The following is a 22,984-nucleotide window of genomic DNA, read 5'->3' on the forward strand; positions in this document are numbered from 1 at the left end:
TGCATGCGAAAATCCCCCCCCCCCCCTTTTTTTTTTTTTTAAATTAAGAAAGCAAATATATCTCGTCAATGATGATGATGTAACATATAATATAGATCTTGAGTCTAAACTAAAAGACTAGGCCTCTCGAATGACTTACATTACTAGGTCTAGAACTAGATTTAGTCTTAATCTATGCCCGACTTAGATTACTAGAAATAACTAGATCTAGGTCTACTACTAGATTTAGTACCTAATTTAGTCTCGATTTATGTGCGAACACCCCCCCCCCACGCATTAAATAAAGAAAACAAGTTGTATTATATCTAGTCAACATAAAAATATAGATGTAGGTCTTAGTCTAAACTAAAAGACTTGGCCACAAGTACGACTTAGATTACTAGGTCTACAACTAGATTTAGTCTCGATCTATGCACTATTTCCTCCCTCCCCCCCTTTTTTTCCCCCTCTTGAGTCTAAACTCAAAAACTAAAATGACTTAGATTACTAGTCTACTACTAGATTTAGTCTTGCACTAAGTCTAAATTTAGATCTAGCATACTTAGCATAAAGATCTATAATTATAACATAATACATAATGATAATGAAACTAAAGCAAACATTCTAAACAAATACTTTGCATCAGCATTCTCAGCCCCAGGAGACAAAGACATATTACTGAATTTGAACCAAGTAGACAACATAGAAGATATAGTAGTACAAGAAAATGGAATTTAAAAACTATTAGCCAACACCAAACCAAATAAAGCTTCTGGACCTGATGGTATTCCAGCTAGATTACTCAAAGAACTAAGTAATGAGCTAGCCCCAGTGTTCAAAATACTCTTTCAGGCTTCACTTAACCAGGGCAGAGTACCAAAGGACTGGAAAGAAGCTAATGTCACCCCCCTATTTCATGTCATGGAATCCACATATTGATGAAACTACAAAAAATTCAAACAAAGCATTAGGATTTATTAAAAGAAATTTCTATAAATCAAATAAGAACATAAAACTAAAATGTTATTAGGCCAATAATAGAATATGCATCCTCTGTTTGGGACCCCTCAACTCAAGAAAACATTGGGAAACTAGAACAGACACAAAATAGAGCAGTGCGATTCATAACAAACGAATATTCACATTTGACTAGAGTAACACCTTTAGTAAAATCACTAAATTTAGAAAGCCTTCAGGACAGAAGGCTCAAAAGTAAAGTAGCAATAATACATAAAACACTGAACCATAATCTTCAAATACAAAAACAAAATTTAATAAAATACTCTGAAAGACACAAAGATAAAGGCACATTCCTCGTCCCATATGCTAGGACAAATTTGTACAAATACTCCTTCCCTAGTGCTATTAGAGCATGGAATGGGTTGCCTGAGCTATCCAGGAAAACCAGTGACTTGGCAGAATTTAAGTCATTGGTTAATATGCATGACTAAATGCATGACGCGTAGGACGTAATCAACTTCTTTTTTGAAGTAACGTCTGTATTATATAAGATAAGATAATATAGTATGGTTGATATAGATTTAGATCTTTAGTCACACTAGAAGTTGCAAAGGGAAAAGATCGTCTGTATAATGCCACAGAGAGATCTAGATATCAATATTATCAATTTTTATCCTGTTAAAAAAAAACAGGTCAATATTGACATAGGCATAGGCCTATTGTGAATTAAACATAAGTAAGCCACTATTACAAATTAAATTTAAATTTCATTATAGTTACTCTAACTCTAGATCTTTATTTATCTCCTCCAATAGAATTATACTAGAGGTAGGCCTTCTAACCTAGGCTAGTCTAAATAAGTCTTTACTTTTTAACTAGTATCTAATGTTTAAGCCACTAAAAATCTATATAAAAATTCTAAAACTATTATGAGATTTAGAATAAGATTTTACATCTAAGTTAGGCCTATTAAACTATATAGGCCTACTGTATATATTAAATTGCCCAAGTCTAAGTGCTACAAGATTAGTGACTTTTTTCCCCCCCTTGTTTCGTAATTGAAAATTATTATTACACCCTAGTCCAAACCTCCCACAGGACGGCGGGGGTTAGTTATTGGCTGGGTTTGAACCCAAGACCACGAATACAGCAGTCCAGAGCGCATACGGCATGCTCAGGTAGCCATCCACTTTACAGTTAGTGAGTCTTGAAAACATAAGATAAATGTCTGGAATTAATTTCACAAAAGATGTATGGACCATGTTAGTGGCATTGGGGTCCACCAGTATGTCTGGGGTCGTTGGGCGACACCAAGGGGGAAGGGGGTAAAAACGTTGAATGTTTTGTCGGTTGGTGGAGAGGCCAGCTTTATCAGATAGTCTAGTGGCATGATGCATAAAAGACTGCATCTGGATATGTCTTCTGCATCTCCAACTATCCACTAGTTTTCTAGTTGGGAGGTATTCATTCATTGGTTTTAGTAGAACATTACTTCAACCTAAGCCAGGTGTTCTGTGTTACATTTAAATGCCATTTTATGTAATTTTTCACACATCATCTTCAATTTGAAAACTTCATTATGCATCTTTCAAGCTCAAAATATCAATTTATACATCTAAGTGCAATGAAATGAAATTTGTTACATTTCAATTATAATTGTTTGACTTTTTAGTGAACTAATAACTTTTGGTCACTGGTACTGGAGAAACACTCATACTTGTTAATATTTAGTTTTAAAAATTCTATTCCTTTAAATTATTACTTATGCAGAAAAATCTTTCTTTTGTTTATAATAATTTTTTTATGCTCCATGAAATGAAAATAAATATTTATTTCTTTTTTTATTTTTTTAATTTTTTTTTCTTTCCACAGGTACAACTTTCAAAGATATTGGAATATTTCATTGTTTCCAATAAGTCGGATTAAAATATTTTTTTGTCTTCTGAATCCAACACAATATAGTCTTTAAGCAAAAATTATGTCGACATATAGATGTTTCACTTTTATTGACTTGATTAAGGTTTCCTATTAGAAATGTTGTGCCCTTAAAGGAAAATGCAGCTTTGACAATTTAAAAGCCTTAGGCTACAGACTGATAATGAAAGGAGCATATTTGATGTAGCATTAGAGTTAGAAATGGCATTTATACATTAAATTGTGATGGAAAAACATCTTAATATGTTGTAGTATATAGAGAACTTTTGAAATGTATACAGCCTGAATTCTACAAAGCATATCATTTTCTTGTAAATAATCACCTATAATTCAGGGCCACATCTGTTTCTTGTTATTTAACTAAGTGCCTTAGATCTAATAATAAAAATTGCAAGCTTTTTTTGATATATCATATCATTTTCTGGATCAAGTTAGTCAACCACTGATGCTATTGTCTTCTTTTATGGAGGTAAGTATTACACTTGATATTTTTATGTCTTGAAATAATAATTAATTAATTATACAAACTCACCAAATATAAGTTGTGAGTCATTTATTTACAGAAACAGTTACTTGTTATAAAATTTGAATAAATAATTTAAATAATGATTTCATGGAAAGGTGAAATGTTTTCAATTTAATTAGTAACTACATGGATTACTTAATTTAAACAGTTCATTCCCTGTGAAAGCATGTTATAAGATAAAAACCAAATGTTTGACATAAGAATGTATTCTTCATTAAATTTTAAGCTCTATTTAAAACATTTAGGAAAGAGAAAAAACACAAATAAACATAAGAGCATTAGCAATGTCAGTGTTATTAATACATTTATGAAGACAAAGACAATGTTCAAAAGGAAATAATGTTTCTAAGAAGTTATTGGATGTTCTTATAGTATATGTTTTTAATATGTCATGATTTCAGCTTTAATTTTTCTTAGACCTAACTTGCTCTAGAAAAAAAAAACTTGCTTTAAGAATTTGCTAAATTGAAAATGCAGACTGAACATAACTGAAAAAAAAAAGGTTACTGTTTCCAGATTACTATTTTAAAAAATATATTAAAAGCCAGAAAGTTTTTTGTCTTAATGTCAAAAATAGAATGTTGCAGTGGGATAGAATTTAACTCCTATAAACCCTAAAATTCTGTGAAAAGTAGTTGTTTTCTTGTCAACTTATATGAAAATGTGTTTCCTTTCTCTGTCCCATCAATTTTAGATTGGAGAAGTGAACATAACTTGTACATTTATAAAGTGATAGCAATAATTAAAGCAATAAAAGCTATCTATTTTAGTGTTGTTGTTTTTTTAGGAATGTAAGGAATGCATTACATAAAAAATACATTTTTTTTTAAATAACTTCCTTGCTATTACAGGTAATAATGCAGTTTTGATTGTAGTTTAAAAGTGATGGCTGAAAGCAATGTACCTAAACAAGATTTTGCTCCACCATGGCTCAAGTTTCCAACAGCGGATAATTCAGTAAGAAATATTTTTTTTTTAATTTATTATTTCAAAGTATTGTTCTGTTAAATGATTTCCAACAGTGTATTTACAGGGTTTCATTGCCCCTCCTGAAATTCCAAAATATCTTGGAAAGCTCTTGGAATTTAAAAAAAAATCAAAAAGTCCTGGGAATCTCCTGGAATTTTAAAATATCTCCTTGAATGTCCTGGAATTTCACTGAATTGCATCTACATTACGCATCTTCAGACCTTATAATTTTTTTTCCCTGTTTCATTTTGTGCCTTTATATTTACATCGAACTAGATTATGATCATATTAAGCACTGGGAATTTAATCAGTAGATCTAGTCTGGTGACCTAGACCTATATCTGTTTTTTAATTCTAGTTCTAATCTATTTCTAGTCTAGATCTACATTTCTTATTGTGTGTGGCACTGTGTTCAATCTAAGCTAGATCTAGAATGTAGCCTTATACAAGAATCGTAGATTTAATCTAGTTTAATCTAGTGAAGACTTGATTGTTCAATCATTGGACTGTTCTTGATTTAGTCTATAACCTGGTTTGTATTAAAATGCCTGAATGCGAGACATCATAAACATTGTTTAAGACATGGATTGAAGTTTTCACTGTCACTCAGTGTGGCTTGAAAAAAATATAGATCTCTAGATCTATCTAGATTTTTAGATTTACAAATCTTGGCTTCAGAAGCTTTTTGTTGTCATTATAAGAAACAAACTATCATTTCAAACATGGGTGAAGCAGCACTTTAATCGCATCTGAAATCCGATAAGCACAAGTGAGGGTCTGATAGATCAGATGGCTGCCGTAAAAAAAAAAAGGCTGTCACAGTGACTGTCACTTGTCCTACACCCAAAGCTATGCCATTAACTCAATTTATACAGTCAATTAAGAAGGCAATCAACACAAATTCTTTTGAGCACCTCAAAGGCTGTTTGCCAAAATTGAAAGCTTCATCTTAATTGCAAAGGTTTTGCAACCTTTTCAAAAAAAAATGTCAATCAGATGCACTATTGTTGGTTGCCCTTTATGGCCCAATTTAGCATGCTTCAGTCATTGTAGCAAAGATTTATGACACCAGCTGTTTCAAAGAATGTACTTCCGTTACAGCACTGCTTAGTGTAGATTTGACAGACATAAAAAGAATCTTCAGAATTAAAACTAAAGCCAGTGCTATGGATAATTTTTACATTTCTAGATGGAAAGCAGAAAGTTTCTGCTGACAACAGTTCTCAAACTCGTTCAAAAATAAAAAATTGCCATTCTCCAAAATTTAAAATGGCAAAAGCCCAAAATACTCTTTGAAAGATTTTATAGCTACTTAATTCATTTATATGCCACTTTGAGCATCTTGGTTCTTCTTGGCTTTATCAGTGCAGATGACTGTGATAGCATTAAATCTGAATTTACACAATGGAAAAATTCCATTTTAACCACAAGTTCTGCTGCATTCCAGTTCTTCATGTCACCACTGATAGACTGGATACTTTCTTTAGCCAGCTTGTGAATACTGAATTTTCTAAACTCTGGACAGTGATGACAGGAATTTTGTATACTATGAGTATGGTAATTTAATTTAATTGTTAAACCTAAATTACACCAACTTTAACTATTGATATTATATTTTGGCGCAAATGTAATGTCCTGGAATTTTAAAATTTCTCCTTGAATTTCATATTTACTTTGGTGCAGAAGCTCTGTTTTTAATATTTTAATAAAATTTTAATTATACTTTTTTTTTCTGTAATTCTGTAGAAAACTGCTGGGCAAAAGCTAAATAGCTACCAGAATGAAAGAAATCGCCAGCGACGAGAAGATCCTTATCACGCACGCAATGATTACAGTCGACTTCATAGACAAACTTCATTTGAATATCATGATGGTTTGTAAATTCATTCTTACACACTATTTTTTTTTCTTACCTTCAGCAGTTGATCAGCTAGATTTTTCACTCAGTTGATCAGCTAGATTTTTGACTATCAGAAAATTTTTTATTTTGTAGATGCCTTTGGTGCTCACCTGCAAAGTTTATTACATTTTATAGATCTAGTACTGCATTATCAGGCACCAAAAAAACATCTGCCAACTTACAAAGAGATCTTTTGATCTCCGTTCTTATCATTAATGGAATCTAAAATAAGCAAAATTGACAGTTTTAACTTTATATTGATCTTGGTCTAGATCTAGTATTTCACATTCAGTAGCCTACTATTCCATAGGGATTGTTAAAATACCTTTAAATAGCTTAAGCACATTAAAACCAATCAACTGAAAACAAATCTTTAATCTTTTAAAAAACTATTAGTGATTGTAGAGGATGCCTAAGCTTCATTGCTGACTAGTAGAAAATCTGAATTCTTTGAAAATGTGTCTGCATACCTTGTAAAAAAATCTCCCATTAACAAAACTAGATGTCACCAATCCACCCAAGCAGACCATTGCATCTGGTTCAAGTCTAAATTCAATTCTAGCATTAAGACCTATTCTTTTGAATGAATTTTCTGTTGGTGCTATTATTATTGAATCAGGAATAAAACACTAGAGACATTATGATAATAAAATCATTGCCAAATGACAAGAACAGCAACATTCTCATTACCATTTTTCCAGAAAAGTCTATTCATACTAAATGTGCAAATATTTTGAAAAATGTACAGGTCTTATATATTTTTTTGGATTGCTGCATTTTGGTATGTTACCTGCTTGAAGGATTTTAGTCTTTCCTCAGTATGTTTCTTTATATTTATGAAAATACACATTTGCCCCTCAAATACATATTTCCAGGTCTGGGAATACACATTAACATTTTGCCATGTAAGCATCTCTGTCTTATGTTTTACATATTTTTATATATTTATTTATAGCAAAACGATTTCCTCACAATCAAGGAAAATACCGCCACCATTCTGTAGATGATGATTATTATGGCTATCCTTATGGATATAATTACTATGCACCCAATTATGGTTATGAAAAATATGGAATGCAATACAGTTCCCAACCATCACTTGCCAGACAGGTCAGCAGAGACTCTAAGTATAGTCCAGGACGTTTTTCTCAAGTATGTATTTTCCTGTCTTTTATAATCAAACTTTATTTTTGGTCTATTTAGTTCTCAGTTGATGAGTTGGTGAGATCTATTTTCAAAAAGTAGTGTTGTTGGTTTTTTTTTTACTGAAATTAACCAATTCTGAACAGGTAAATGGAGGAGACTTCAGTCCTCATTATGAATTATATGAACCACAGTATTATCATCAAAATGTGCACAAAAGAGGTCATTATGAAAAAGATCATCATAGAGATAGAGAAGATGATGGCAAAGGCAAGAACAAAGGCAATGAAAAAGAAAGACCCTTTACTGATGATTTTGTAAGTTTAAGCTTAATACATAAAATATTGTAAAAGTAAAATTCTAGTAATTCCCTAATATGCATTTAAAATTATCTATGTGAAGGCCATCTAACAATAAAGTATGTTATCTTATTTAAAGAATGAACGAGTTATAATTAATATAGAGATCAATTTAAATTCAATTAAAATTTCATTCAATCACAGTGATGTATGGTGGGGCTTTTTATTAACAATATGAGCAACTGGTAGATATTGACTAGGCCTAGCATCACAAAATGGTGTCAAATGCATACATGCCAGATTGATGACAAAATTACTTCTTAACAAGGTTACAAAGACAGTTTGTGTGGAAACACAAAGTCAAAATCGGCCCCCGATGTGATACAGCTAGGCAGGTAAAAAATCAATATTTTCAGAAAGAACATCAGAATTAAATTCTATCATAGACAAATAACAGAGAAGAATGGCGAAAGAAGGTTGATAGATCTTGTGGTGCCCCAGCGGTCCAGCAGACCAAAGGATAGTTGAAAGTGAATGTGAAGTTACATGCGAACCTGGCCTAACTGATGTCTTTTAATGAATATCTAATTGATCTAATTGTTTTGTAAATGGTCAATTCAAATCCTCAAAGAAAAGAAAAAAAAAACATTTCCGTAAAAAAAAAATTCCTTTAGTTAAGTGTTCTATGGCTGTAGTGTAGCACTGCAGTTCATGCAATAATATGAAAACCTACTTATTAATTGTTGTTTTAAATTATGTCCAACTTATATGCATACTTAATATTTTGGGTAAATGTAGTAGTTAGTAGGACAGAACTTACATAACGTAGCAATATAAATGTAAAAAAAAATTTGCATAAATGTGTTAAAAATATGGTAAATAGTCATCTCACCTTCTAAAGACCCTCCTATGTTTGTTACTGTTAATAGTGAATAGTTGTAAAAGTGGTGTATTTTTATGAAACAACGTTTAGAAAAGAAGTTCAGTAGCTGTTGCATCAGAACTTTGTTTGAACGGACTAAAATATTATGATGTTGGATTTTCGCTATCTTTTCTAGTTTACGAGATTTAAATGGGACGGACAGACATTTCACACAAAACTAAAAGCGTCCTTTTCCCTTTCGGGGGCCGCCTAAAAAAAAACATAACTTGCTGGTATCACACTTTTTTCCCCCTTGCAATAATTACACATTTGGTCTACTAGACTGTGGGCTTTCGAAGAACTAAAATTTAATAAGTGGAATTTAAACTAAGACAGGTAGTTACATTTCTTAAAATATGACACGCGCTAATTCCAGTATTTTCATTTTTTTTTTGGTCAAAAATGTAAACAAAACATATCTATAATCAGTTAGACTAATAAAACAATAAGTTTGATCACCGCATGTGATATTCAGATAACAATGGAACTTTAAAAAAAAAAAGGATCAAAACCAGACATTCTAGTCGCATTCTAGATCTAGAGTAGTAGAAGTCTGGCTACAGAGGAGAACCTAAGTTCAATCAAGACTAGTCTAGACTAGATCTATGTATGTATACTAGTATCTGTGTGCATTGATCTTCTCTGTTAGTATTATCTAAGATCTATACTATTATTATGCTAGTCTTTTAAGAATTAGATCTGTAAGATATTAATCTACTTATCTAGGCTGAAGATGAAGACTGAACTAATAAACTAGATCCATAACACACTTAAAAGACCAACAGGTCTAAGACTAGATCTAGTGAATACAATATTAGTTACAAGTTCCAACTTCAGCTTTCTCCTAGTTAACTAGTTGTAGATATCTAGATCTAATAGGATCCACTCTGTTGACCAATAAATAACTATAGCTCTAAATAGGTCATTTATTTGAAGTGGAGCTAACTTTTAACATAGTTACAGCAAAGTTTTAATTTATAACTGAAACACCAAGTAAATGTGGTACTACATTGAACAATTTATACTAATATAGTATACATATTGAATATGTATGAAAGGTAGAAACTTACATTTATATAAGTAATAGCAATTTTAGTAAAAGCAGAGTTTTTATAGTTGTTTTTTTTTCATATTGAAAGGAAATAATTTTTTTATATTTCTGTATTTAAAAAAAGCAGTAAATGTATTGCTATTTGTCTTCAGTAAAGATTATAGTTTTTTTTTATATGTTATAATATTTAAATTTTTTATCAAGTGAAATTGTTCAATCATTTAAACAGCTGGGTCTGCCATGTATATCGCTGCACTCTTTTTTAATATTCAAGACTAAGACATAGCCTTATTATTGATTAGAATGATGTGCAAATGTTTCCCCAATCTTTCTCCTACAAGTCAATGTATCAAACATTTTAGTGTATGCTGGAGTATCATATTAACTCAGCTTTAACATCACAATTTTTATATAAAAATAAGAAAAGAAGAAGTGATGAAAAAAAAAAAAGAGACTGCTAATCAGTAAGCTATCTATGCAAATTTACATTGATATTGGTTAGATACTTGGGGTATTGGTTAGATACTTGGGGTTTTGGCAGGCAGTATTTTGCCATCATCTGTAAAAATGAATATTTACTTGATTTAAAAAAAAACACCTATTTACTGGTTCTTCTTCATTTCTGACATTAATTTTAGCATCTGTTATTCCAGATGAATTAATAATGTTGGCTATCTAATAAACTGTTTTTAATTCAATTTATTTGATAAACAGTACAAATGTTGTTTGTTTTTATCTGTTAGCCTTCTCTAGTAGGATCTGGAGAAACAGCAAATGAAGTAAAACAAGCAAAACCAGGTGCAGGTGTATGGGGTAAATTAAACTTGTATATTAAAATGTGTATCTTTGGATGTCTGCTTCAATATTTTCAACTCACTCTGTCTGGTAAAAGTTTGTACATGTTTCTCCGATCCAATCTTGGATCAAGCTGAAATTTCACAAAATTATTTTTTAGCTTACAACACAAGGAATCAATAAAAAAAATTAACCAAGTAGCTAAGTATGGTAATTAATTATTTTGTTTGGTTTCTCGTACAAGGGAAAGAAACTGTACTTAACTGGAGTTGTGGTATAAGCTGAATTAGTCCCTTTTATATGTCGCTGCTCCAAATTGAAACAAACAATATATAACTATACAATCTTTTCAAGTCATAAGTACCTCACTAGCAGAGTGGTTAGCATGTCGGCCAGAGGAGGTGTTAGCCACGAGTTCAAATTCGGGTCATCCCACCACCTTTGTTTTTAAAAACCAGTTATGGTAAAATCCACCCTTTCTTTCTCAGTCCTCCCTCCCCATTTTCTCAACTTGTTCCAATAAGTGATAGGATCTTAGCATATTGAGAAAGCTAAAAGTGCAAAGAAAAATGATTGGTAAAAATATCATTAATCGCAGAGATTTATTGTTGTTGGTTTAGATCAGTGTTTCCCTGTGTTCCACGAACTACTGGAATAATTAACTAGTGGACCTACACATTAATTAATCTCTAAGTAAATGAAAAAAAAAAGTTTTTTTATTAGTTCTTTGTTAACAAAATGAATTCTATAACATCAAAATGTGATAAAATACAATATTTCCAGTGTCAGCATACCTTGTAATGAAAATTGCCTGTAAACAAAACTACTTTGATAGAACTGGAGGTCACTGACCCAGCCAAGTTAACCATTGCATCTGCTTTAAGTCTGAATTCACTTCTAACAAAAATTTCCATTCTTTATAATGAATTTTCTGTTGATGCAATTATGGAATTAGGAATAAACACTAGAGTCATTATGACTATAAAATCATTGCCAGATTGACATAGAAGGCAACATTCTGGCATATTCCAGAAAAATGTCTGACAAAGATTAAATGTACATACATTTTTAAAAAAGTGGCCATGTTACTTTATGCTGTGTAATTTTCTGGATTGCTGCATTTCTTGTTTTTTGCTTGCTTGAATGATTTTATGGATATCATGTCTTTCATGTGTACATTTCTTTATATTTGGAAAAATACACATTTGCCCCCTTAAATGCACATTTCCAGGTCTGGGGATACACATTTCCATTTTGGCATGTAGGCATCTCTGCACATTGACATTAAGTATATTGACAGAAAAATGGTGGAGTGTTGCCAACATGTAATTATTTAGTAGTGTTTGCAACAAATCAAGTTTTTCCTTTCTATTACAACTTGCAAGTCTATTAGCTATGTGAATGTAGTTTTTTTTTTAATGGCACTTGTTCCCTGGTATAAGTTTTTTAGAATTTTATTTTGTTCTAAGGCAATTGAAAAAAAAAGAATTAAATAAATTGTGTATATAATAGCATAATATATATATTTTTAATACACTGTTTTACTTTAATTAATGTTTCACAATTATATTATCCATTATAAATATTTTTTCAGAAAATCCACCAAAGTCTAGTAAAAATGAAGAATCCCCTGATCTTTCAAAAAATACTTCTCCAAACATTTATAAAGCGTTAGTACCAAGTAAGGTAAGTGTGTCGTGCAAGTTTACCAACTTATACAAATGTTTTTTATGTTTATGTACTGTTTCTTTAGCCTAAGGATTGTTAGAATAATATAATATAATCATTTAAACAGGGTAATCCAGTAAAGAAAAATGGTAGAGAACCTATTCGTATTAATGGATGTATCAGAGACTCGTCACCTCTTAGCCCATCTAATAAATCAAATAAGGAGGTAATGTGAAACATTTTATTATATTAATTAGCTTTTTAAATTTCCACTGCTATGCCCTTAAAATGTTTTTTTGAAGTCTCCAATTCCTTTACTTTCTGAGTTTGTGTACTTCCATGAAAAAGTTCAGGGTTTTGGTAGATTTAGATAAATAGATCAAAATTGCATAACCCTCTTCCCGATTTTCAAGTTCTAGCCTAGTTTCTGGGTATAACTGACTGAACCATCATTTTTAGAAAAATGGTAAAGGCCTGTATTTTGTGTCCACATCTCATAATCTGCATGACTTGTACTTTACATACACGCTAACCATGACATCATTTAATGTTTATTTAGATTTAGAATATAAACATTTTCATGTATGTAATCTTAATCTATATTATTTTTTTTTTTTTTTTTTTTTTTTTTTGAGAGCTTAATGTTAAAAATTTAGTTTAAAATCTACATCTAGAAATACCATTCACATTAAAAATAGTAGTCATCATCAAAATTGTATGTAAAGGCCAAGCTCTAATCAAAACTCTTATGTTGAGACCTCAGTCTTTTTAAAATTCTAAATTGTATATTGTAAATAGAATTTACACTAAATCTATCAATTTGTATAAGTTCTATTAATATCTATTTCAACACTTTTTCTGGTATGGGAGTTAAATAAAGAATCTGACATCGCTGTGACAATCAATGTATATAATTCTAAATATCGCAAACTTAAAAAAATCTGATTAAGATGAATGTAAAATTGATTTCTTATTTATTATAATGTAATAAGATTAGACCTTCTTGATCTAATATCGTTATAGTATCATGTTAAAATTAATAGCATACTCTGTATTATTATTTACTCTCTGATCCACTGGTGGAAAGTATTATACTTTAAATAAAATGGATGACATTGGCTCCAAATAATCTGGTACTTTAATAATGAGTGAATAGTAGATAACAGCCAATACTAGACAATTGGCATCAAACACATCAACAACTAAAATGTCACTCTGTACATCACCGTACAAAACTCTACTGTCTCTCTTTCTGGACTTGTACATAAACACCTGAGGACAGTCCCGGTCTCGACGCTCTCCGGTCTTGAACTGCCGCTTTCCTACACACTGTGCCACTCGTACACACATGCTTTTGATCACATGACCATAACATTGGTTATATTTGCGTGTAATCATGTAATCGTAGTACTGTCCCTTGTCCATGGCCCCGCTGACCTGAGTGATTCACGTGTGTGTCAGCTTAGCCTATAGTTAACCCTTTTACGCCGCCAATAGGGTCATAACAATATAAATTCAAGAGAAAGGGTGTTAAAAGTAAATGATTGATCAAACTTTAAAAAATCTGGCATATTGTCTGTTCATTCATAACTACATCTACTTCCTAGTTTTTAAGTCTCACAAATGTAGATACCAAATGAAACACATCATCAAAAAATTCTTCATAGATTTTTTTAATACTAGTTATAGGCCTACCACTGCATATATTTTATATTAATGTGATGTAATGCTGTTTTTTAGATCTAGACTTGTTTGGTTATTCATCTTTTGATAAGCATAACAATGACTGATTTATCAAATATACAAATTATACTATGTAATTATAACTGTTTCTTGCACAATTTTAGCAAACACAATTATTTCACAGTTTATAAAAGTTTATAGTTTGAATTTCAGGGTTTACTTTAAAAAGTTTTTCATTTTGTTATTATTATACAGGGCACACGTCACAGCCCAACTCCAGATCTGGCTATTGTGACACAGCCAAAGAAGCTTGGAGATAAAAAGAGTGAATTTCTTAGAGCACTTCGCCATGAGAGTATTTTACGTAATGGAGACTATCAAGACTTAAATCAAAATGCTATTGATAAAAAGCAGGTGAGGACACTTTTTCATTCAATATTTTTAGCTCTTTTTGATGAGGGCATAAATCTTTATTTAATATCTTAATGTTTTGTAAGGTACTGATTGATCATAGACGTGGTTTAAAAAGAAAATGTGATAAGATTGTTCAAAGATAATGTATGTCATCATGCACTAAGCTCATGTTCTAACATACAACAAAAATATTGGAATAATTGAACTGTTAATGATTACAAATATTGCTAAAAATCTAAAATCTGAAGAAAAAAAAAGTTTTCATTTGAAGGAGCTTGAGTTGTAGTGGTCCTCAAAGTTGTCATATCTCCTTTAATAAAATTTTTCTCACTAGTTCCATTTACATTTGCTTGGTTTCTCATTTCAGTTGCTAATATTCTTGAATTTTGTCCTTTAAATATTTTCCTGAATTCTTTACTCGCCAATAATTAAAACTTTTAAGTTTTAATAAACATCAGACTTTATAAATAGCTTTGTCAGCCTTGATAGATTTAAAAATGTAACTAAACATGTAAATTAGAGAGTCGGTTATTTAGTAGTGTCTATGCTGTTGTAAGCTAAAGTTTTAAAAAAAATAAGAACACTGTTACATGAGTGTTTCTCCAGTACTGGTGCCAAAAAGTGTCACATTATGCTAAAAATTAAAGTTGAAGTTTTTGGTTTCATTTCAACTGTATTCACTTCTTCAACCAGTTCACTTTAAGAATTTATCAATAGAAAATGAATTGCAAGATGTAGATTTTGACAGCAGTGTCTATTCAAGGGGTACCCCCTTTTGCGTCACAGGTGCATCACCGGGACACCACTTGATAATTTAAGAACTACCAATTGATAAATTCATTGTATTTTAGCATAATATAACTGTCTTTATTGTTACTAGTCTTTAGATACTGAAATTTATGCTTTTGCATAAAAAAAGTGGATTTGAGCTCAATTCAAAAATTGGGACACCGTAGCACCTGTGACACTACAAGTTAAAGTTTTTTAAAAAGATATTCTGTGAGAATATAGAAATTATTTTATTTTTGCACTAGAGTGATCCATTAGACTTATTATTAAGTTCACTATTCTAGTCATAAAGTACCCATTTGTAAAAATGCTGCTTCAATTTCACAAAATGTTGCGGGTGCTTCATGGGACACCATTTTTTAAAATAATTAAAAAATAATGTTTAAAAGTTTAAATTTTTGTTTTATCTGTGCACAAGTAAATGGTCATTAATATTTTTAATGATTGACAAATATATATTTTATATGTTTTGTTAGTTTTAACACACAGAAAAAGGTTTAAAAAAAAAAGAAAGAAAAAAGGCATAAAACTGTACACAAATTTTATTCAGAAATCAAAACCTTCCACTCTCCACTCTCTCAAACTATTGCCATTTGGTATCAACATCACTTCAGTAACAATCATGTCTGCATACACTAATTGTATGTCCTGCACTTCTGGGTATACAAATATATCTCTTTTATTTCTGTGCCTTTTTAAAAAATTTATTCTGCGCTGATCATCCAGGACTTCTGTCACAACTCCTGTTAGAAAAAATTACCAGCAATGTTGAAAAAGTTAATACTTCAATCTAAAACATACTTTGAACTTGTTTATTGAATGTAAAAGGTACACAGTACAAAAAAAATTATACCTGGATAGAATATTTCCCCATACTTGACAATCACACAGCTATTTACAATATACTTTTGATTTGTGGAGGACAATGTTTGGGCCTGAAAAAACAACAACATGGGGCTGAAATACTTAAATTGACTGAAATGAGTCAAAAATTATTTAGCAGGGTATATTATTAAAAAAACAACTTATACAATACAGGTAACATAAGATTCAATGAAAAATGTTAAAATGCTTATACTGTATGTAAAAGCTCTTTACCTTTGAATTTGAGCATATGGGACTGACATCCAAAGAGGATTCAAGATTTGATTGAGATTGCACCACTGAAGAAAAAGAAACAATTACATTTAGAAATCGGTTAAGTAATTTTAAAAAGAATAATATGTTTTCTCGGATAATTGTAAAATGGCTATTTAAAAAATAAATAAATAAATAAAAGTACAGTACTTACCATTCTGTTTCTGAAGTTTGAACATATTCCAAGATCCACATATTTCATCATGCAGGCACTGACTGCCATCTGAATTTCTGCAAGGAAAGCAGAAACAGCTTCTTTTTCTGTAGGCAATATTGTAAGGTGTAATACCTCTCACTGCATGGACTGACCTCGATCCCTGAAGGCTTCGAATCTTTTCGTTGGACCTGTCAGGCCTGTCTCGATTGATTTCTCCTTGTTCCACAAGGAAAAATGTTCTTTTACTTGTAGGCTCTGCCTTTGTCATGTATTCTTTTGCCCAAAGGAATAGCCCCTTTGCATCAGAAATAATGGCCATTCTTCTTTTAATGGCCAATGTAGCATTTTTTTTAACAACACCTATTTCAGCATCGCATGGCCCTTTTCCATGGCGACTACCGAAATAGTGCCTCTCTATGGACACATTTGTATCTTCCTTTGAGAAAGATAAGTCTACAAAATTTAATTTTCCTTTGTACTGTGCTGCACATCCATCACTAAAACTGATAACTTTAGTGAAAGCATGACCACGATTAGCTAACTCATAAATCACTTTCATTTGAAAGTGTTGTGATGCATGGCCATCATGTTTTAGGTCATTTGATAAAAAAACCATGCTTTCTTTGACTATCAAATCTTTGTCTCTGTAGTAGCTCACTACTGGGTGAATAGTGACCTCTGTTCGAGCCCAGTGTGCACCTTGGATTTCATCCTGGTGGTGGCATGTGAAATTTTGACCAAAATCAGAAACTAGCAAAAGCCAGTCACATGGTAAATCTTGTTTCAAATCTGCAAACTGCTGCTGTTGCCAGTTAGCTGTAAAAAGATGAAGGCTGAATTTTTCCAAATCTTTCTGCATTGATGTTACTAGGTCATTGAAAGGGCCTTCTTTATTTACTGGTCGCCACTTTATTACCTTTCGCAGTGTACCATCACTCTGAACATACTCATCTGTCATCTTTGACCAGATGCTCCATTCTGCTGATTCATCCATGCAATTTTTTAAAGGCTCAAAATACTTGTTAATTAAATCCACACCACAGTTGCTACATGATCTTTCAATGCACTGCAGCTTATGAAAACAATTGGCATTAGTTCTTGGGCATAGAGTTAAGTCAAGTGATGAAGCTGGATTTTTTAATGTCAGCTCTCTGTGTCCTTTTTTGATTAGAAACTTATTAATGCCCTCCATATAAAGAAAAATCTTCATACAGAACTCACATAAGCAAGACTGCATCTTATTATGTTGAGTAGCTTTTGTCATAAATGGTTTCAATTTAGCAAACTTTGAGAACGATACCTTTAATGTGGGTGCATGAGTACTCAATTGAGTATATGCCTCCTTCAGCGTTTTCTGCATGAAGCGTTTAGGTTTTCCAGTTCGTGCACTCACAGATGATTGAGATGGATCAGTTCTTGAGACATCCTCTCTGCTGTAAAAGTTGTGAATTGTTTCCAAGGCATTTTGTGTAATGCAATCACTTCGTTTTTTTCTTGCTATGTTTTGTGATTTGCACTTGGACATAAAACTTCTTGAAAAACCAAAATGTTTGAAATGAGTAGCACAACCTCTGAATTTGTTATACTTAGTAAGGATGTTGCAGAGTACTTGTCTGCGAGCATTAGACATCTGACTCCTTTTTTTGCTGGTAGAGTGTAGATAGGTTTTGATAATTTCATTAATGTTGTTTAGAAAGATGAGCTTTCTTCTCTCAGGTAGACGCAGAAAGCCTATGTCTTGGAGAGCTTTACTTCTTCTTGGGGAGCGTATTTGTGAGAGACCTTCAACAACTGCAGCATATTTCTTAGGTGATCTAGGTAATTTCATCAAAGCCCTTGAAACAGCCATTCTTTTTGCCACTGGAGTCTGGAATCCAGTACCAAGTGATTCGCCAACCTCTGCAGAGTTGACACAAAGGGGACTATTAGCTTGTGTACTATTAGCTTGCTGTTTTCTTTCTTTGCGTTTTCTGTTTATCCAGGCTTTTTCATGTGGGCTTAACTTGGCCCTGTATGCAGCTTTTCTCAACCTCTCCTTTTCTCTTCGCTCTAAAACAGCAGCACGTGTTTCAGGTTTTACTTTTTTTTCATTAAGAGGGAGACCTAGTTCTTTCTTTTTTTGTCTGCATTTTTGTGTTCTTAAATTACTTAAAAGTCGAGCTCTTTCTCTCTTTTCTGGTGTAATATTTTGTCTGTAAAGCACACTTCGTTTTCTATCCTTTTCCTTGAAAGCAGCAAATTTTTCTGGATCAGCTTGTAGTTTTTCCCTGTGTCTTCTATACCTTATAGCACTAGGTGTCAACCCAGAAACATTATTTTGAGTGACATTTTTTAGCGACACAGGCTCTGGTACTAGTACATTTAGAAATGACTCAGGCTCTGATGCTTGTATATTTAGAGAGTCTTTCTTGGCTTGTAAACGCTTTGAAACTCTAACAGATAGCTCCATTACTGAAATCTGTAATTGATAAAAATTTATTAGTATCAAAATAATTAGATCTATTATGTACTAATAGCACTCATAAACATATAATATATATTGGTGCATTATTTAAATCGAGTCTAGTAATGCCCATAATTGCTTTATAGGGATAGACTCAATGGTGTAGGACTAGTACAGTTAATTCATATTATATAACTTAAGTTACAATCATTCAGTGGTAGACTAAAAGAACTGAATACAATATTCTGTATAAAAAATACAATGGAAATTAAGTTAAGGTTAAACCAAAATTTTCTAGATACAATCTACATTTCAATATAGGTCTATAAAAAATACTATAATATAGAATTATAGATCTAGATTATTCTAGATTCTAGAGATACTTGTCTGTTGAAAGAAAGAATCTATTATTTATTGTCTATAATTAGATTCTAAATCTAAACATTAATGACCTAGTCTAGAGTCACTAGTCTAGATTCATTATAAGATCTAATCTAATTCCCTAATAATCTACTTATTTCCACTATCTAGTCTAGATCTAAAGTCTAAATCTTGATAATGAATTACATAATTAGATCTAGGTCTAGAGTAAATCTAGAATAATCTAGATAATGAATTACATAATTAGATCTAGGTCTAGAGTAAATCTAGAATAATCTAGATAATGAATTACATAATTAGATCTAGGTCTAGAGTAAATCTAGAATAATCTAGATAATGAATTACATAATTAGATCTAGGTCTAGTCTAGAGTAAATCTAGATGATGAATTACATAATTAGATCTAGGTCTAGTCTAGAGTAAATCTAGATGATGAATTACATAATTAGATCTAGGTCTAGTCTAGAGTAAATCTATATGATGAATTACATAATTAGATCTAGGTCTAGTCTAGAGTAAATCTAGATGATGAATTACATAATTAGGTCTAGATCTAGACTAGATTAAGTTTTAAAGACAAGTGTCCGAGATGCGCCTCAAACGGAAAATCAATTAGATCTAAATATTCTTTACAGTATTAAGTACAAATTTTTAATTATTTAATATTTCTTAAACACTATCGTTTTATTTATTTAATGTAGCTAATATTATCTGATACTGTAACATCTTTAACAAAATATCACTAAAATCTATTTGGACTTAACAGACGCAAACTAGGACACCATTTGTAAACAAACGAAGTGTTGTCCACTGAAACGCCCCAAACGATGATAAGTAAAATTTCAAAAAAATATATATTGAAATATATCAAAAAATGTTCATTTAAAATTATTAATTATGAAAATATTTTATTACATTTATAAAAATCATTTAATCTTGATTGAAACTTTCCATGAATAAAGAAAACTTAATATACCCTGAACTCGTACTAGACGCTACACGTGACGTCATAATTTATGCATGGAAAACACCAACACGGGGTCCCATGGAACGCCTCAATGCCTAACCCAATTTACTTCTCAAAATAAAAAAATGTATATTATTTTTAATTCTTTCACACGTCTACTATTACATCAACATAATTGTTTAGGAAATATAAACTTTTTGTTTAGTAACAGGCTTTAAAATTGATTAACTTTACGATTTAAGACTAAATTGTATTCAAGACGCTTCACGTGACGTCATGATTGAATGGCTAAATCTAGTAACCTCGTTCTAAAAAAAGCACTTCGATTAGGATATTGCAATCAAACTTATTCGTAATAAGCTTAAATTTCAGTAGAATAATGAAATATCTACGTACCTGATGGGTTGTTGTTCCACAAAAGATCACAAAAAACAGTTTAAATGAGATGTTTGTACAAGATTGCCGGCGATTGATCGTGTCGACGCTTGGGGCGCATCAATGGTTAATTGTGGGACACGCTATTGTTTAAGTACTCCTGTTAATTACTACGCTAGTATTTCCAGCGGAAGCGGCACTTTTTTGGTTCTACACAATACCTGTGATGCTCAAAAGAACTCTCATTCATAAAAAGTAGTGTCGTGGGAAAAATAATCCCATTCTTAACACACGCAGCACAGGCGCTTCATCTGGGACGCCTCGACCTATTTTAAGCTCGTTATGCATGTTTAGAAAGCTTTTAACAAAAAAAAATACTTTAAAAGAAATCTTTAATGCTTGTTGTAACAGAAATGCAATGTTGAGCATATTATTTATTTCTTGTTTACAATTCATAGAGGATTGTAATTCCGTATAAAGTGGGACACATCGCGATGCGCCTCAAACGCCTTTTTGTGGCCGTGTTTAATCAATACTTTGATAACCTTGAGAAAAACTAAATAATGACATTGAAATATGAGGATCTTGTTAACATATCCCAACAAAGATGGAAGTTTTATGCCCCTTGGTTTTAGTAGGATATTAATTCAATCATACTATGGTGTTCCGTGTTACATCAAAAGCCGCCATTTTGGGTAGTAATTTCACACATTTTTTACAATTTCAATATTTCCCTAGCACCTTATGAGCTCAAAATATCAAAATTTATAGATTAACCATTTCTTAATGCAATGTAATGCAAATTGTCACATTTGAATAACAATCTTATGAAATACGGACTTTTTAGTGAACCAACACCTAGTTGTAACCAGTACTGGAGAAACACTCACATGTAAATATAAGCTATTCAGTTTGTGGGTATAGTGTAGTAGAAGGCTCACACTGATAGAGGAAGTATTAGAAATGATTAAGCATTTCCTTATCTGGTTTGTGGGCATTTTGGGGTTATCAATCCTCCTAGAGACTAAAGTGCTTGAGTTCTTGTTTATATTGCACACTATGTGTATGTATACAAATATACATATTTCTGACTCACAGCTTAGGCGGTACAAGCACATGAAGTTAAATTGTTAATTTCAAATACGAATAGTGATGGGGAAGGAGCATAACAGAATTTAAAATATTTTTTTAATAGATATTTGCTTGGCTAATCTTAAAAATTCTACTTATACCAGGTGTGCTTGGAATAAATATTATAGGTTATAAGTTGGATTTATTTGGTATCTGAAGCTTGTGAAAAGTACATTGTTGAATTGCCAGCATTGAAAGTATCTTTGGATTAATTTAAGTTTGATTTATGAATTAGTGTGTCTGGTAATGAGTTAAGTTAAGGTTAACTTGAATAAAAAAATGAAACTGACAAACGTTACTCTTGTCATGCGAAAGACAAAAACTTAAGGTAACTGCAGCTGTGAGAAAAAGAAGTCTTACAAGGTGGAACTTGTATCAAGTGAAAATGTGTGATGAATTAATTATACATATATCATGTAGCTTTTAACATGGCAAAGTTCTTAGGATAAAATTATGACTTTGGACAAGCTTTTGAGTTGACAAAATGGTAAAACTGGGTCATCAGTTTCATGTGAAATACATTAAGCCTATTAGGCCTGATATTAAAAACAAAACCAAGCATGCTTTATGACTACAATGGACAAAGTGATGGGAATGTTCCAAAAATTTTCGGAATTCCGAAAAATTTCTTCTGATCTGATTTTCTAACAAATAAATCTGAAATTTCCCCATCATTTTTTTTTTTTGGGGAAAATTTTTTTTATTTTTAGGAAAACAAAATCAGATTTTATTATTTTTCCATTTTCAGAAGAATGCGAAATAAGATTTGATTTGTTTTGAACATGCGCACATCCGGTCTTTTGACACATTTAAAGTTCTATTTTTAAAAAATCTTGTGTAGGTCCAGAGTGACTAGAGTGGTTTGAATCAGTCTAGATAGATATATTCTAGTTTCTTTAATTTGAATTCTTTTGATCTAGATTATCTAGATCTAGAGCGTCTAGACTTCAATGGCTGCAAACAGCTACTGAATATAATAGTAATATATATAGAGTCACTAGAGATTTAGATCCAAGTAATTAGATTTACGTAGATCTAGATTATAGATAGATCTAGATCTACAGTGAGAAATATATATTAAAGATTTTTCTATATCTAACTAATAACTAATCATTACTAATGCTTTAAAAGCCCAGTGTGGTAGAGATCCACTTCTTGTAAACAACTTGTATCAGCATGAAAAAGAGTCACATAAGGAAGTCTCAATATGCAGTTTTATTGCTAAACATTCTTTTCCTCTAATCATTACTCCTTATCTACCTTGAAAACTTTTTTTTTTGTTTTTAACATTTTAGACTTTTTAATGTATTCAAATGATGTATTTGACCATAGGAACACATAATATGCCTTTAAAAAATAT

The 22,984-nt window shown here is 31.5% G+C and overlaps 2 protein-coding genes across 3 annotated transcripts in view; one reads left to right on the forward strand and one right to left on the reverse strand.

Moving 5' to 3' along the window:
- The window catches only part of LOC106065450 (vasculin-like protein 1), a 52,716-nt gene that overhangs the window by 19,189 nt on the left and 10,543 nt on the right, over positions 1-22,984 (forward strand). Inside the window, exons 2-10 of the mRNA XM_056028409.1 lie at positions 2,812-3,343; positions 4,252-4,357; positions 6,116-6,242; positions 7,225-7,421; positions 7,559-7,729; positions 10,428-10,497; positions 12,074-12,165; positions 12,275-12,373; positions 14,086-14,244. Of these exons, the coding sequence (XP_055884384.1) occupies positions 4,286-4,357; positions 6,116-6,242; positions 7,225-7,421; positions 7,559-7,729; positions 10,428-10,497; positions 12,074-12,165; positions 12,275-12,373; positions 14,086-14,244 (987 nt within the window). The 5' untranslated portion in view covers positions 2,812-3,343; positions 4,252-4,285. The remainder of the gene's footprint in view (positions 1-2,811; positions 3,344-4,251; positions 4,358-6,115; positions 6,243-7,224; positions 7,422-7,558; positions 7,730-10,427; positions 10,498-12,073; positions 12,166-12,274; positions 12,374-14,085; positions 14,245-22,984) is intronic.
- LOC129926159 (uncharacterized) lies at positions 15,561-21,118 on the reverse strand. 2 transcript variants are annotated; one of them, XM_056028405.1, is made up of 5 exons: positions 20,515-21,118; positions 16,325-18,785; positions 16,132-16,196; positions 15,887-15,968; positions 15,561-15,776 (listed from the first exon to the last, which is right to left on the reverse strand). In XM_056028405.1, the coding sequence occupies exons 2-5, from the start codon at positions 18,774-18,776 to the stop codon at positions 15,580-15,582; spliced, it is 2,796 nt and encodes a 931-aa protein (XP_055884380.1). In that variant the 5' UTR covers positions 18,777-18,785; positions 20,515-21,118; the 3' UTR covers positions 15,561-15,579. The 2 variants fall into 2 exon arrangements, with proteins under 2 accessions (XP_055884380.1, XP_055884381.1); XM_056028406.1 differs by lacking the exon at positions 20,515-21,118 and having other exon boundaries at positions 16,325-19,129.

The sequence above is a fragment of the Biomphalaria glabrata genome, chromosome 5 (assembly GCF_947242115.1).
Source record: "Biomphalaria glabrata chromosome 5, xgBioGlab47.1, whole genome shotgun sequence".
Taxonomy (NCBI): Eukaryota; Metazoa; Mollusca; class Gastropoda; family Planorbidae; genus Biomphalaria; species Biomphalaria glabrata.

Bases quoted from the DNA above. Each gene is read 5' to 3' on its own strand.
- LOC129926159 (XM_056028405.1), bottom strand. From the start codon at position 18,776: ATGGAGCTATCTGTTAGAGTTTCAAAGCGTTTACAAGCCAAGAAAGAC. The intron at 16,197-16,324 runs GTAAGTACTGTA...CTTTTTCTTCAG, and splicing joins CAAACTTCAGAAACAGAATG to TGGTGCAATCTCAATCAAAT. The intron at 15,777-15,886 runs GTATAATTTTTT...TTTTTCTAACAG, and splicing joins TGGGGAAATATTCTATCCAG to GAGTTGTGACAGAAGTCCTG.